The sequence below is a fragment of the Callorhinus ursinus genome, unplaced genomic scaffold (genome assembly GCF_003265705.2).
Source record: "Callorhinus ursinus isolate GAN/ISIS: 27379988/994484 unplaced genomic scaffold, GSC_fseal_2.0 scaffold6, whole genome shotgun sequence".
Classification (NCBI taxonomy): domain Eukaryota; kingdom Metazoa; phylum Chordata; class Mammalia; order Carnivora; family Otariidae; genus Callorhinus; species Callorhinus ursinus.
This window is the reverse complement of record NW_027397068.1, coordinates 78,491,787-78,508,692: the sequence shown is the minus strand read 5'-3', so window position 1 is coordinate 78,508,692 and position 16,906 is coordinate 78,491,787. Positions and strand designations below refer to the sequence as shown.

Here is a 16,906-nt window from a genome sequence, read left to right as displayed (position 1 = left end):
TTTAAAAATCATAATCAGTTTGCTTTAAAACTATAGTTCTAGTTATCTAGGGAGTAAAATTAAAAAACACTTGATCTGTTTCGGAACTGTTCTCAAAATCCATTTCTAAACCACACAGAAATACGTGTCATTTTAACCATGGCTACCTATTTACCAATAGGACCGTTACTCAGTTGGGTTACTAAGGAATTCACTAAACTGAATTCCAAATCACTTTTAGGTTAGAAAAAAATTCACACCAAGAGAAAGATTTATTGTAACATCTGTAAATTAACACGCAAGTACTACAGAACTTTAAGAGCAATTTCCATGCAGGAAATCCAAATCTTTTGGGCAACAAGAAATCAAGCCATGACATAAACCCTGGGATCTGTTTAAAAAACCTTAAGTTTTAAGGCATTGTCTGGGGATTTTTGTCACACACCTTTGTTTCCAACAGTGCTTAATTTTAACTATTTAGATTCCTCCTGAACTTAGCTCCAGTTTATCCACATCTCGGTGGTAGGAAGGCAAGTAACTAATGTTTATGTGTATAAGACAAAGACTTGCCTTGGAATTCATTCCCTGGATAGCCTCACAGGCCTTAGCAGTTACGGGTTCAACGGTGTCTCCTGGAACAGATGAAGCCCTAACTCCCGTACTTCAGAGCAGGCCCTCACTTACAAATAGGGTCGTGACAGATGTAACTAGTTACGATGGGTCACGCTGCAGGAGGCAGGCCCCTAATCCACTGTGCCCGGTGCCCAACAAGAGAGGACGGCGGGGGTGGGGTGATGGGCCTACAAGGCAAGGAAGGCCTGGGGCCACCAGCAGGAGACTCCAGTCCCGGCCCGCAGGAGGAGCCTGCTGCGCAGCTGCCCTGATTTCAAACCTGCAGGGGGAGCCTGCTGCGCAGCTGCCCTGATTTCAAACCTGCAGGGGGAGCCTGCTGCGCAGCTACCCTGATTTCAAACCTGCAGCCTCCAGAACCGCGAGACACTAAATGTCTGCTGTTTTAAGTCACCAAGTTTGTGTACCTTCTCACGGCAGCCCTACGTATAGGTGTTGATAATAAATAACTAAAACTAAAATAAAATAAATAAAATAACTAAAACCTATAATCAAGTTTGTCTTTTCGGAAAACCGAGAGACCTACTGAACAGCAGTCGTTACATTCCCTTGGACCCATCTCAAGACTAAAACTTCACTGTGAATTACTGTGAAGTTGTAAGAAAGTTTGAGGATATACTTAATGGTCTACAAGTACACTTACACATCTGGATTTCAGTCATTTCTAGATTAACAGAAAACGAGCCTCACAGAGAAAGAAGTTTCACAGTGAAAACAACTACAAATTTCCCAGGAGCCAAAACATGAATTATCGCTAGAGCATCTTAAGAACCTAAAAAAAAAATAAATTTGTTTTTCCAAGCTCATAACAGAGAAACATCAAAGCTAAAGAAATACCCCAGTTTTGCAAAAGTATTTAAAAAATGCATGGGTATTAATTCCCTTCCCCACCCACACCTCAAGGCCCCAGCTCTCCTCTCCCACCCCACCAAAGGCGGGTTCTTGACCCATGATTTAAACAATTCTACCACAGCTGTAACACACATATATTTAAAACTTATTCACCTAGAACATAAACACTGTAGGATTCTAGAACCAGAAAACAAACATTTAAACTCCTCTAAAAACTCAGTGTTTCTAGAAAACCTCTGTCTATACGCTCTAGAGACTACCTGTAATTCCTGTAGATGCATCGTATCTCTGGCTCTGACACAGGACTTGAAAATGACCCTCTGCACAGATGCTCCGCTCCATCACCCAATCCAGCCAGCAGCCTGGGGGCCAGCGCAGAATGCCCGCTGCCCAGTCTCAGATCTGAAGCAGCCGGAAACGCGGAGCTGGCCAGGCAGCCAGGCACGAGGGCGAAGGGTTGGGAATGCTGTTCACCCAAGTGTGTTCATCCATCCCGGAGAGAGAGAGAGCGTGCATGTGTGTGTAAGGGAATGACAGTGCTTGGTTTGCCTAGAAAGTCCTGTCTAGACTGAAGAGACCCACAAATATGCCTGCCCTCCCACCCCCAAACATACGTACATTGTGGTCGTCATCACTGCCCTTAATCAGCTTACCCCAGAATTTTGAAAACAAGGAATAACAAATTTAAAAAGTCCTTTTAGAGGAACTTGAAGCAAAAAATACCTCAACACACACTAGTTTTAAAACACCTGAGAACTGATTACAAAAAGGATGACCTTTCCTATTACTTAATGCAGTGATGAAAAGCATCTTAATCTAAATATTACAAACAAAAAACATCTAACATCTTAAATAACAAACCTAAATTAGTAGAACCTATCAAAAGTCTGTTATCATTTTTGATATGCATTTTTTTTCCTCAGACAACTAGCACCAGGTTTGGTAGAACAAAAGGGTTTACACTGAAATAGACTATTATGGAAGATTCCTTGGAAGTAAGTATTAATATAGACGTGGAATGTTTAAATAAACGCCCTCCCACCAAATACTTCACCACCGAGTATTCCAATTCTCCCATCCATCCTTTACTGTCTCACAACAGTAACAAAAACTTTTATTTGCACCCAACTTAAATTCCTTCAAAAGCCCTATATTTTGCTCTGCACTTTGACAGGTTTATAACAGCAAGTACAAATCAATTATTTACACACACACACACACACGCACATGTATATATACATATACGAATGATCTTTAAAGTTCATTTCTAATATGAATATAACTTCTCTGAAAGCCGTCAAGGATCTCTGAATGAGCCATTAATACTGTGCCTTCCTGTATGCAAAAGAAGTAACAAGACACATCAACAGTTCTTGTTCAATGTCCTGGGCTCTCCTGCTGCCCCGCTCATGGTCCCTTCACCTGGCTCATGGCGGGCAGGGTTACTACCACTTAGAGCTCTGCACAACTGGGAAATGCCACCTAGCTCCCCCGGGAGCCTTGCTGCGTACCTCAGTGACCACATGCAGCTTGGCATTCAAATATTAAGATGTTAAGAATGTTAGGATATTAAGGATCTGCAAACCTACTGCATGCATGAGGCAAAGAAGAAAAGCTGAGGAATGAAGAGCCACGGGCTCACCTGCCAGGCTGGAAAACAGGCAATGTTGGGTATAATACCGACTTAGAAAGGCAATTCAGGAAAAAAAATCAAGGAAGTAGAGGGGAAAAAAAGGTTTCAAAGTGACTAAGTATCTTGCGTCAAGAATACAAAAAATGAAATAAAAGGGGCCAGAGAGCCCACAATTGCCGGGCAGGGGCTCTTCTGGATTCCTCAGTCACCCCCGAGGTCAGGGGAGCCCCCGAGGCCTGCCCGCTGCAGAGCTGGCGATCTGCTGAGGCACCACGGCGGCGTGGTGAGAAGTGAAAAGTGAAAATTCGTCTTTTAATGTGCTTTGATTTAGACAATGTATAGACTTCAAAATGTTTTAACCAATAAATGATAAAAACTTAATACTATGGGAAATATGCTTTTAACTTTCTCAAAAAGTCCAAGAAATTGATTAAAAGTATCTTTAAAAATATGCTGTTTTATTTTCGTAGTCATCTTTCTTAAGGTGGGTCTCACCGCTCCAATCAGACTGTCACCTGCCGCAGGGGGGCCCACAATGAATCTGTGACCGCAGCCCTTCACACAGCAACTCCCACCAGGTAACTGGTCACACATACTTGCTAATTAATGCTCTAAATTGTCTTCTCGTGTAGTAACACATAAAAATAATGTCACAAATAGAATAATGGGAATCTACCAGTGAAACCACTACAACCAAAGCCCGCTAAGACAGCAGATACAATTTTTAAAAACCCTTTAATTTTGAAGAACTTCAATAATCTATACATAACCTAAGGTTCAACAAGAACTGAAGATTCTTACAGCACTAAAAATTAAATATCTTAAGTATCTTATTCTGAACAAATGTGAGACGTATACTGACGAGTGGTGCTTCTAAGACCTGTAATACTTAAATTTTAAAATCAGCTCATCTACTGGCTTAGTCGATTTCTGTCATGATTTGGGGAGGAAAAAAAAAACCAGCCAAGGCCCCATCACTGCAGATTCAGCTCGCCCGGCCCTGCGTGTCCCCACGGGTCTCCTGTGAGCCAGGGCTTCCGGGGAGGGCTAACCGATGTGCGATGGTCTGAGACACTGCCGAACGCTCAACACAAAAAAAAAATGTCTTGAAGGAAATTAAGTTTAGCCTTTATCAATTGACACTTACCCAAAAAGTAGTTTGATACTCTATTTACCTCAGATAAAAATCATAACGTTAAGAAAATGTATATGACCATCCATTCAAAAGGAAAATATTTTCAACTTTATTGCCAACAAAACAAGGAATTCTCAAAAGTAAAACTGACAGCACATTTTTAAAATCCAACAGTATGATTTTCACCTGGATAAAAATCGGAAAGTCAAATTACTTTTTGTTTTCCGCCCCATGACTTGATCATATTCTGATTACAGCTGGAGGACAGCGACACCGGCACCGGCACAGAAGACGGAGCCCTGGGCCGACAGGGACCCCGTGCCGCTAGGAGCCGCAGAGCCGGCGGCCTGCCGCAGAGGCCGCCCCCCGCCCTCACGCGTGTTACCTTGGCGCCAGGCTTCCGCCCGCTTGTCTTCTTCTTACCTTGTCCTTTATACCTCGGTATCTGAGCATGAGAATGAAATGACATTTTACCAAAACGTATAAATCTTTACAAAGAAACTAATCCATAACCAAACTAATAAAGTTTCCTATTAGAAAAGCTCTCAAGGGGGCGCCTGGGTGGCTCAGGCAGTGAAGCCTCTGCCTTCAGCTCAGGTCCTGATCTCAGGGTCCTGGGATCGAGTCCCGCATCGGGCTCCCTGCTCAGCGGGGAGCCTGCTTCTCCCTCTGCCTGCCGCTCCCCCTTATTCTCTCTCTCTCTCTCTGTCAAATAAATAAATAAAACCTTTAAAAGGAAAAAAAAAGAAAAGCTCTTAAGAATGGAAAACCTAATCTATGTTCCTTTCTAAAACCCACATTTTTTTTCTCGTTCCTTAATTCTCTTCTCCTGCAGTGGTTCACCCTGCGCGTAAATACCGTGCCTCGCAGTGCCTGGGGCCCACTGCCTGGGGCCCACGCCGCCCCCCGCCCCGCGGCAGCCTTGTGCAGAACCACACCTCGGTGGGCGCTCCGCGGCAAAGCCAGGCCCGGCCTCCAGAGCAGCCTCCCCGAAGAGCGGCCCCGGCCTCGCCTTGCTCGGGAGCACACAAAGCGGGTCCCTGCGGGTCGGGCAGGACCCTTGGCTTGGCCACAACGTCCCACAGCCCCAGAGCCCCAAGTGCTCTCCGTGGCATGCAGCCTGATGAGGTACCCCGAGAGCCCAAGATGATTCAAAGACCACTGGGTGAGACAAGAGAGCTGGCAAGAAAAAGGTGGGGAAAATGCTGAAATCCCAAATCCACATCCTCAGAACTACAGGAAACTGCAGCTCACCTGCCATCAGGAGGCCTCCTCTTGACACGAGTCAGCCACGGCCCTGCGGACACGGCCACTGCCCCACAGGCCTCCCCGCCGCACGGGGAGCCGACAGGAGGCAGCAAGCGCGAGGGGACAGCTGGAGGACAGCTTACTGCTCTCCAAACCCACCTTGGTAACTACTGGCACTTCTCTATATTTAAGGCAACATTTCCTAACTGACTTAAAAGATTCTCATCATAATTCTTAGATCTTGAAAATAAAATTTGTGCAGAGAAAATACGTCAAAGACTTTAATCTGTTATCATGAAGACACACCACATGTAGAAGGTTCGTGTTGCTAATCTGCTTTACAAAATAATAACTGGCTAAAAAGAGAACTTCCAAACAGCTCAATTCTATAGGTACTGATATTGTGGAATATGCATTAATTTTAACCCCTTCACAGCCAGACATGTTCACAGAAAGCAAAGCTTTTTTACCAAGGCTCCTACATCTGACAATTCATTTAAAGGGATTTTTACATTGACTCACAACCTTGATCTCTCTGTAACCATGGTGACAGCCTCCCATGAGCATCAAGGGAAACCCCTCCCCACAGTGAAGGCTAACTAGAGCTCAGAGAGAAGGGACACCTACACACAGCACGAGGGTCTCTTCCCTCCGCTGCAAATAAAACATAAAATCCTTTGATTTCCAAATGGAGAAAAATGAAAAGGAGCAACACCATAAAGACGCAGCAGCAAAACAACAGGAACCACTCATTGGTGTCTGAGCCCAGGCATCTGAGAGAGAAACCCTCTAGAAGCCACCTAATTGAAGAGGTACCACTGTGCCCACAAGTCAGTGCAACACCATCATGCTCCAGGGCATCACCCTCATCCTGCAAAATGGCAGTCACAGCGACCGTCATGGCACAACCTGACCCAAACCCGTCCTTGGGTACAACCGGTTGGTTCTACCAACACACAGGACGCTGCAACCAGTCCCAAGACAACACACCCCCTAAGAATCGTGTTCTGCCCGTTCCTGTGATCCTGGACTTGAAATTCCAGCGCTCCACTCAGCATTTTTCTCCAGTATGCCAGATCCCGGCAATCAATGTGCCTTAACTTTAACAACCCATAAACCACACACACACACACACACACACACACACACACACACACACACACACCCAGGGCACATGTATTTTCTTAAAAATCCTCAAAATAGCTCATTAATATAAAAAAAAACACTATAATTTACAATTCTAAACTGGTCATCCATCTACAATATTCAACACCACAGTGTTCTGGAACAACAGTCTGGAACCTAGTACCCTCAAGCTAGGGATTTATAAATGAAAAGTAAATCCTCTTATCAACTGAGGAAGAAAATTTTCAAAGTACCAAATGAGTCCAAATTTCTCATAATTCTGTGATTCAGTAGTGCACTCCTTTCTACGACCCAAAATTCAAAACACTACCAACAAACTGAAATAACTGTTATAAATATATGCTTCATTAAGGGAGAAAAGCAGTTTCAAGAAACTACACAGCACTTTCATTACAAAACAAAACCTGGAACACAGAGGGCAAGGGTGAGGAAAGCAGAGCCCCGTGGAGTCTGAGTGCAGAAGTCCTCGTACCCGTGGCCTACTCACCTTACTGGGACTGCTGTGAGCACTTGCTTTGCCTTCTGGTGACTTTGGTGGAGAATGTACATCAGATAGATCTAGTGCACCCTAAAATATTTCACAGTTTAAGATTAAAACCTAGTTTAAAATAAAACATAAATATACTATTAAGCCTCAACAGCATTTTAGCATTTAAAACCACTACACAATACTGATGTTTTTAACTCTTTCTAAATTATGTAAATATTCTTATTAGATTTTCCCCAATTTTACTCAAACAAAAACAAAACAAAACACACTTAGATCCTAATTACCTAAGTATTTGACCCAGTCACCTTGAACAGGCCGCTCAGCCGCGGCCCTCGCTCGGCACCGGGCGGTCTGCCCCAGCCCTGCCCTGGGATTTGCACACATCTACTCTTCCACCCTCTCCGGGCTCGCTGCCTCCTTCACTCTGTCTCCAGGACATCAAACAGCGGCTCTCCAAAGACACGTCCCCCTCTTCAAAGGACCACACTCCCCTTCCTCCTCTGCACGCTCATGCCACTCTCTCATCTCTTAGAGCACAGGGGCTTGTCTGGCCACGCCACCGAACTGCACGGCCACCGCACCACACAGCATCGCACCGGACCGTGCCGCACGGGACCGAACCGCACCGCATGGCCACCGCAGGGCACTGCAGCATCACGAAACCACCACGTTCAGGGCACCCGCTGGTCACTTCTCAGAGCTATGCTAAACGCATAGTGAATGGAATAGAATGGAAATGACCTAAAATTCATCCACTACATCATTAGCAGCTCTGTGCACTATGTGCATATTAAATGTTGGTTATTTTGCTATTAAAAATCCTACCGATGACTACAGCTCTTTAAATATGACAATGTGCTGCTCGTCATACCTTCTGCTCCTCCCTCGAGCAGCGTGACTTCTGGTATGGCATCATCTTCTCCCAGGCTGAAAACCTCTTTCACCTTTGCCAATTGTTCTTCTTCCCATATACCCTCTGAGACCTTAACCCTCTGCCGTAATGTTAATTTACCAAGTCCTATTGCTTCTTCCTTTAAAGGGGAACCTTTACCTGCCCATTTGCTTCTGCATTTACTGCCACAATCATTCCTGTGTCTAAATGTGCCTTCTAGTGGATTTCACTTCTCCCAGTCTTTGAACTTCTCCCAAGTTCACCATCTAACCTTCACAAATTCATCTTCCAAACAAGTACTTCCTCCGTACAAAAGTCTGCAAAAGCTTCCCACTGACCTTGAACACATTACCTGTGAAGAATCCCCACTGGGGGGCACTTGGGTGGCTCAGTGGCTGAGCGTCTAACTCTTGGTTTCGGCTCAGGTCATGGGATCTAGCCCCTTCTCGGGGCTCTGCACTCAGCCGAGAGTCTGCTTCAGATTCTTTCTCCCTCTGCCCCTCCCCACCATGTGCGCTTTCTCTAAAATAAATAAATCTTAAAAAAAAAAAAAAAAAAGAAGAAGAAGAAGAAGAAGAACCCCTGTTGGGTTGGACCCTGCAAAGGATACAAAGGTGAGCCCAAGCCCCTTGTCCCCAGCCAAGGGAAGACGTGGGGATGGATGGGCAACCACAGGGGGCTGCCACACCCACGCAGCGCCAGGCACTCAGTTACAACAGCTGCCAGCAGAAAGAGGGGAAAAACAAGAAGAAACATCCCAGAAGGCAGAGTGGGAGAGAGAGACCGTGAATGACAACCTTCCACAGCCGGGTACGGGGATGATGCACTGTTTCAGGTGGAGAGCAGATGAGGGAAAGGCAAGAAAGCAAAAGCCACTTCCAAGTATAAGAAGCCTGGCTGAAGCACAAGGTTCCGCATTTCAAAAAAAGGCCTAAGGCTAGAAAGATGAGTAGGCAGCGCATCACACAGGATCTTAACGTCAAGGCTGAGGAATCTGTAAACTATCTAGTTGCCATTACACAGTGATTTCAATTTTTAAAGTGGAAAGGAACAGATAAAGGGCTGAACCTTAAAATGAAGTCAACAAGCACGAGGGATGCAGACCGATTGTGGACAGTGCCCGCAGGCGTGTGCTGGGGAGCAGGACCGGAGCGAACCGCAAGGTGCTCGCGGGGAGGTAGGGGCTCACCCGGGGCAGCACAGCCAACAACCAAGCGCTGTGACCCTCCACGCTAGGGGACACCCCACACCCTGCAAAATCAACTCAAAGTCATGGTCAAGGACGTGGGGCATAGCAACCTGATTCTTAAGGTGGTTTGAAAACGCACTGTTGGTAAAAGCATCACTGAGTCCAGTGGGCTGAATCCACAGCTGGTTTTCTTCCCCAGCATCAGAAGTCAAAGGTTAATAAAACCTAAGGACAGGTTTCTTCTCAAAGTTATAAACACTAGTGAAGATGGAAAAGCCAAATTGGACACCTGTGAGTTCCCTATTTTAAGTATGAATTTGACCACTGATTTATGTGTGTATACATATACACACAACCAATGAAAATGACATGTCCCAATATGAAGAGGGGAAAAGTAGCCAAGAGTGGGTATTTCATAATGGTTTCAAACTTTAAAGAAGTAAAACAATGACCTCTTGAAGCTACAAAAATCTTCTCCTGTGTTCGTCTGACAGAAACCCAGCTCTAAAACAGGGTAAGCTGACTGGGGAGGCTTCGGATCCACCAGTCTGAAAGACATATAAAGAACATATTTATTGAGTTTTCATTTTCAAATCCACCCAACTAGACAAGAAACCTCTGACTGGGTCTCAGTTTGAGGTAGACGCCCTGTTTAGCAGCAAACAGAGTTTTCCAGTAATTAAGCTTTCTTCCTTCCACGCGTGCTGCTGGGACAGGCGGGAGAGAGACTCCTTCCTGCCAGAAGGAGCGAACCGAGGGCACAGAAAGGCAGCTCCTTGCATTGAAACCGAGGAGTCCCAGGAGCACAATCAACACAAACAGAGAAATCTGGAGCAAGAACTGGAACTGGGTGGTTATCTGCGAGGACACATATTTTTCACCTTTTGCGACTTCCGCTTTGTTAGAGTGAAGTCTGTTTTTTCACACAGGATTCAAATGTGTTCGCGAGTTAAACAAGGGGTATGTGTGGGGAAGAGCTGGAGATTCTGGTTTCACGCTGGGGAAAGGACTGAGCTGGACAGAGGGAGTCATCAAACCGTAACAAGAACAAAACGACACACGATGATGATGAAGGCAAACGCTCGCAGATCCCTACTTGCGAAGCACTGTTGCCGAAGCTACCCTGACTCCCCTCAGTTCTCACCACCACCAGCAAGGCTGTTACTTCCATCACCCCCATTTCATGAGTGAGGAACCTAAAGCACGTGGAGGTTAAGTGTCTTCAGAGAGTCACACACAGGACATGGCGGAGCTGGGACATGACCCCAAGCATCCTAGCTCAGAGCCCACGCTCACGCTTGTGAGCCAAGGGAGAGCACACCAGAGAACAAGGGCCACCAGCACCTCAGACAGCTGAACCCAAGAGCTGCTGCAGCGCCCCCGCCATGGCCCACTTTCCGCTGCAGCGCCCCCTTCTCACCCCAGGGCCCCACCCCTGTTGCAGCATACCCCACCCCTGCTTCCCACTCCAGCACCCTACCCCAGCGCCCCGCCCCAGCTCCCAGCCGCGGCACCCCGCTCCTGGCCCCAGCTCCCCATAGCCGCCTTAGAACAGCTTCCCAGTCCTCTCCTCTACTCTCACATTAAGAGCGAGTTTAACAAAATTTCCACTTGAAAAACCCTTTAACTAAAACTGATTTGACTCCTAAAATGTGTGGTACTAACCATTTACTATACACTGCGTTATCATAAGCCATCACTCACACGTCCATTTCCTTATGGGAACACATTTTATCTTTAATAACTCTCAATTCTTCTAGTTCATGAAACTGTCTGTTTTATCTTTTCATTCAAAGCACCCATTTGTTATGCCCTATATGCAACAGGTGCTCACGCAGGCTCTCCTGATTTCAAAGATTCTAATAGAAAACGTGCTCTGAGACTCCCCTCCACATTCTTACTTATAAACCAGTGACTAAAAGCACACATTTAACCGGGTGTCTGAGACAGCTACCACACGGTCCATGTCTGTGAAACGGTATCTCTATGTAAAACTAACATCTGTAACTAGTAACTAGGAATCAAACTTAATCTCATTAGCAGATCTCTAAAAAGGAGTAAGAAAAGCAGTAGCTAATCAAGAAAACAGAAGTTTGAAAATGTTTAGAAACTAAGCACAATCAACAGCTTAAACAGCTTTTAAAAAGCCTTAAGTTCAAAAAATTATTAAGTAGCCTCTAATTCAACCCTGTTCTGTTTAAAATGGTAACAAGACTACGACTAACGAATGTTCTCCGCACTTGACAAGCACCAACCCGTGCCTCAGGCCTCACAATGGCCGCGAGGCGGCCCGCTCTCCCCATGCTGCACAGGGGGAGCCGGGGAGGGCCCTCCACGTCCGAAGCCGGCCAATCAGTGGAGGAGCGGCGGCCGGTTCCACACAGCCGGACCCCTGACCCTGATGCCCAGGCGCCCATCTGCAGAACAAGCGCGGCACCAGACTCAGCTGCCACGTGTCCAATTTTCATCAAAATGTGCGTTTATATGATCTGACTGTGTTTTGTTTTGTTTTTAAGGAATAGCTTCTTTCCATTTAAACTCTGATTCACTATGTATGCAAAACTCTGCGTGGCTACACTGAGTAGCCAATAGTTAAAATGGAAAAAGGTAACAGAGGCTAGAGTTATACTTACCTCCCCATTGGTTGGCCCTTTTTCTTTCTGTTGACAACGTCTGATCACTTCTAATAATAAAGGTCCACCCACAGTACCTTCTGCTTCAATAATACCTAGATCTCGGGCTAAATTCTCTCGACCTTCAAGACCTTGAAACTAGAGAAGAGGTAAGATATAACAAGTCAGGTATAAATGCACAGAAGTATGCAGATTATTTGCAGAGATTAAAGAAAAATATTTTGGGGACTTAAAGATATCTCTAAACACAGAGAGATCATTTTTCTAATGAATAAAATGCCCGTTTAAAAAAATTATATACTTCTTTTAACCATGTCTCTACATCCAAAAATGGATGTATCTGACATCAGAACAAATTAATTCTACAAAACACTCCTTTCAAAGTTCTACGAAGCAGCATGGGTACCAGCTATCTACAGCTCAGATGGCTTTTAAGAAAAAGATAATCAACTACAAAAAATAATCTATATGCAAGACCCTATAAAGCATCAAAGGTTGTTAAGTTTCAGGTTATAATGAACTCATTTGTACCAAGGATGGTTTCAAAGGATAGATGTAAAAAATTCATGACTCTTACTGTGCTGGTTTCAGGCTGAAAAACGGCCAAAGTGAAGTCAAGATTGAAAAACTGGAGAAACTCTGCAACAAGACTAGCCACCAGCCGGCCTGCGAAACGTGAGAGAGGCGGTGAGCACACCTGCGGGAGCCCTGAAGCCCCTGCACTAACACCACGGAGTAAGGTTAATTAACTGAAGAAATGAGGTTTCTAAATTTAAATTATAAATTTATCTTTGAAGAACACCAGTAATGAAAATCTCAGTCTCGTGTTTTCATTAGGATCATCGGTTTGAAACTAACTATTAATAAAACAACATGACATTTCACAAATGGATTAGAATATTCTGCTTATGTAAAATTGGTTTTAACCAACAATTTCCCGTGACCAAGAATATTCAAAACAGCTTAACAGTTGTACACTAAAATACGATTTTTAAAATGAGAACCTGTAAGAATCACAGACTTCAAAAAATATCTGAAACTCCTTGAGGCGCCTGGGTGGCTCAGTTGGTTAAGTGTCTGCCTTTGGCTCCAGATCATGATCTCAGGGTCCCGGAATCGAGCCCTGGGTCAGGCTCCCTGCTCAGGGAGGGGAGTCTGCTTCTCCCTCTCCCTTGTCCCCCCCAACCCCTCCTCATGTGCTCGCTCTCTCAAATATCTTAAAAAAAAAATCTGAAACTCCTCATCTCTCCTAAATAGAGTCAACATTTGAAAATTCAGACAGACAAAATAAACAAGAACAAACTGAACATCTTACCATCTTTCGTATTTAAAAACTTTCTCAGGCTCTCATTGACTAGAGGAGTTTTGTTCTGTTAAAAAATGAAATATTATGTCATGCATTTATCCTAAAAACAACTACAAAATGTGGTTTAAAGTTTTTTTGGCAGAGCTGGAAGTAAAATATGGTCACTCATAAAATTATGGTTAAACCCACTCCACAACTATTGATTACTACAGGAATTCTTTCATGCCATTTAATATCTCAAAGCTAATAAAATGAAACCACACATGAAAACTTGTATTTATTTTTAATTTTTAAATATGCCACAAATTGTTTATTAAACTACTTTAGAAGCTAAATCTTCAGATACTCATGTGAAATGGCAATACATTTACTTACAAAAACAACTGTTTATTATTCTAAATACATGTTGACATTTTGTCATCATAGATGTCTACCATTTATAGCATGCTTCTGTGAGCAAGGACTCAAATTACACACTTGTTATTTGCAGCTCATCAGCAGTATGTGACATGATTTTGTGTAGTGCATAGGCCAACTTATTTTTGCCATTAGATGTCTATTTGAATAAATACAGAAAAAACACTTCTAGCTCACTCAAGCTTCTTTAAGCAGACTGAATGAATTATAGGTGTAACGACAGTCTCATATTCTGCTGATGGGATAATAAATGGTGCAATCACTTTGGAAGGTAGTTTGTAAAGTTTTAAAAAGTCAGTACCCCTACCATATGACCCATCTGTAGGCATTTTCTCAAAATAAAAGCAGAGATCCAAGCAAAGACATGTACTTGAATGTTCACAGAAGCCCTATTTATACTAGAAAACTGGAAACAAGACAAATGCTCATCAACAGATGAATGACTAAACAAACTGTCACATATCCATACAAAAGACACTACACAGGGAAAGGCAGAATGAACTATTAATACAAAGGACAATATGAACAAATCTCAAATGCATTATGCCGAATGAATGCAGCCCGATCAAAGAAGAAAAGAGCGTCTGTGCGGCAGGATCCCACATGTATGGCTCTTAAATACGTGGGTGGCCCTGGGGTGTGTGGTGGGGGAGGGTGGTACAAAGGGGCTTGAAGAAGCTTTCAAGGGTCAAGGATATGTGCACTATCGACTGTTTCAAGGTTGCATAAATGTGCTGAAATGTAACACACCGTACATTTAAGTATAATCGAGTTTACTGCAGGTCAATTGCACCTCAATAAAGTTGTTTTTAAAAAACCCAAAAAAGACAAGGAAGAGAAAGATCACAAAGTTCCTGTAGGTTGGTCTAGGAGATTTTAAGACACTGAGTCAACTGAAATATTTAAAGAAAATGGAGGAACAAGAGCAGATGTGTACTATAAACAGCCAAACCAGGAGCACTGCAGAAAAAGGACTTCGGGAAGATGGTGAGGGACACAAGCAAAGGGGAGACTGGAGAGAAGAAAGGGGTAAAGCACCTGCAAAAGACACAGCTCAGCACAGAGTAAGAGGGCAGCAGAGAACCTCCTTAGACATCTCAGCTACAGAGCTGCCAGACAGAACCAGGCAACCGACTGGATGCGGAGAGGAGGAGCAAGGTCCAGGCAACCGTCCGATTTCTTGCTTGGATAAAAAGCAGTCCCCATAAGCAAGATCAGTCCAGCAGGCAGGGTCACATATGGGTCTGAGGCTCACGCTACGGACCAAGGATACAGGGCTCAAGTTACTGGTATAATTAAGGTCATCCAGGGAGAGAGCACAGAATGAGAGCTACCGGAAAATACACCAAGGATTTAAGTCAGGTGTAGAGGAAAAAGAGCACGCTAAAGAAACCAAGGAGTGCTCAAAAGGAAAAAAGAGAACAAAGTCCCAAAAATCAAGGGAGATTTTCAGAAAGGAAGGAAGGGAGGAATTAAGAACGTCAAATGCCACAAAGAACAACTAAGTTAAGAACTAATACAGGTAAGAACTAAAATACACTCAATAAGGAGATTCTTCCTGACCCCAGCAAAGGGAAGTCCTTAGATGTAGTAGATTTAAGGCGAATTTAAGTGGATTTAAGATGTTAACGTATTAAAGGGTGCCTGGAACATATGAAATAAGACATACACATTCTTTCAAAATTCAACTGTGAGGGGAAAAAACTGAGTGGTATTAAAAGAACATGAGTTAAGGAAAATAGTTTTCTCCTTGAGAGAGATACAAACACGTTTCTATGCTCAAGAGAAGAACCAACAGCAAGGGAGAGGCCAAAGACACAGCAAATGGTTGAGGAGCTGAGAGCACCTGGAAGGCAAAACCCAGAGAAAGTGACTATTCTTGGACAAGACAGAGAATCCTCCACCAAAGCAGGAAGGAAGAGGTACAGATACATACAGATGCAGGGCAGCTTTTTCTGAGCTGAGTGACAGATCTGCAGGGGAAGACCCCGCAGGTCAGGACCTGATGCCCCTGCAGGCCAGCTGCCGCCAGTCAGCAGACAGGAGAGGCAGAAGGCTAGAGCCCAGCGAAGTGAGAGTTGTGCGTGAAGAGGACTCACGGCCTGCTCAGACCCTCGCTGAGGCGTGTGACCCGCCAGCTAGTCAGGGCAGCAATCCAGTGCTGGGTGACTGCTCTGGCGCGGACACGGCAAGAGCAGGCAGGGGAGTTAGTCTGCTCAATTAAACGACGTTTGCAGTTTTTCCCAGAGCAAGTATGGCTGGAAGGCAAGGAAGCTGGGGTTTCTTAAACACGGGCCATAGGGTCCAGACAAGAGAAGAACAGAGGGCAGCCGAGAGAAGACTGACACCTGGACAAACACAGAAGAGCCAAGAATGGAAGCACTTCATGAAGTTAAAGAGGTGCAGACCCCTAAGTCAAAAGAAGTGAGGAGGAGATTAGACGGATTTGTCGCAGGAGCAAGGTGAAGACCCTGATTATGGAGTAATTCTTGCCGACAAGCTCCAGGATATTTATTCAGAGTGGTGGGAAGACTTGAGGTAGAGAAAAAAAAGTAAATGCACTTCTATCGAGAAGTGGCTGGACGTCTGACAGTGACAAAGAGCACATGGTTTTAAAGTAACGGGGCGGTCAGGTAGTTGAGAAAAGTGACGCACTATGTTCTCGCCACCTGTGGGCATTCACAACACAGACTGACATATGGAAGGTTCTGCAGGAGCCGCAGCAAACTCACCGACAACGGCACCCTCTCCTCACCGAGCCCCTCTGACCTTGTTTTCCAGATTTCCCTCATGGAAAGGCATCTGCGCCACCAAAGATTTGTTACTGGCCCCAGGGTCACTACCGTACCTTGCCTTTCTTTAGACTACTCCAAAATTCTAAATATAGACAAAAAGAGAGTAAGGTTGCCTCTCTTCCAATAGTAAAAAAAAAATGTGATCCTTAGTAGTTCAAACTCATCCTTGGCTACACCCTAACGTACGTAGTATTTTAGAATAACGTCTAAGTGATCAGAAATTAAAGTAAACGAATACGGTAATGTTAAAATTTGTCGATTTCATACCTCTACTTTTTCTTGCTCTTCTAGTGCTAAAAACACAGCTGCTCGGAGTTCAGCCTTTTTTTAAGAAAAGGGGTAAAGGAACAAAAACTGTTTCAAGGCCATTTTCGCGACAAGAAGCGCATACGGCGTAAGTTCCACCGGCACCATCCCCACCACCTAAACGCCCCAAGCGAAAACTAACGAGACGGCAACGCCTAGTGGGCAGGTGCGGGGAGGCCAGGACGCACCGTGAGGCGCGCTCCCGCGCAGCGCCCCCCGCCCCCCGCCCCCCGCCCGGTCCCAGCGCCCCCCCGG

General features: G+C 44.7%; 1 protein-coding gene across 4 annotated transcripts in view; it reads right to left on the bottom strand.

The window, feature by feature from the left end:
• Positions 1-16,906, bottom strand: part of CEP43 (centrosomal protein 43) — a 30,819-nt gene that overhangs the window by 13,204 nt on the left and 709 nt on the right. For 2 of the 4 annotated variants that reach the window (XR_003206899.2, XM_025866481.2), the window contains exons 2-7: positions 16,613-16,666; positions 13,143-13,197; positions 12,405-12,493; positions 11,828-11,965; positions 7,111-7,191; positions 4,615-4,674 (exon numbers count right to left, since the gene is read on the bottom strand). Coding sequence is in view for 3 of the 4 variants with exons in the window: in XM_025866481.2 (XP_025722266.1) it covers positions 4,615-4,674; positions 7,111-7,191; positions 11,828-11,965; positions 12,405-12,493; positions 13,143-13,197; positions 16,613-16,666 (477 nt within the window). In the remaining variant the exon portion in view is untranslated. The remainder of the gene's footprint in view (positions 1-4,614; positions 4,675-7,110; positions 7,192-11,827; positions 11,966-12,404; positions 12,494-13,142; positions 13,198-16,612; positions 16,667-16,906) is intronic. The other 2 variants (XM_025866482.2, XM_025866483.2) reach the window with 2 other exon arrangements.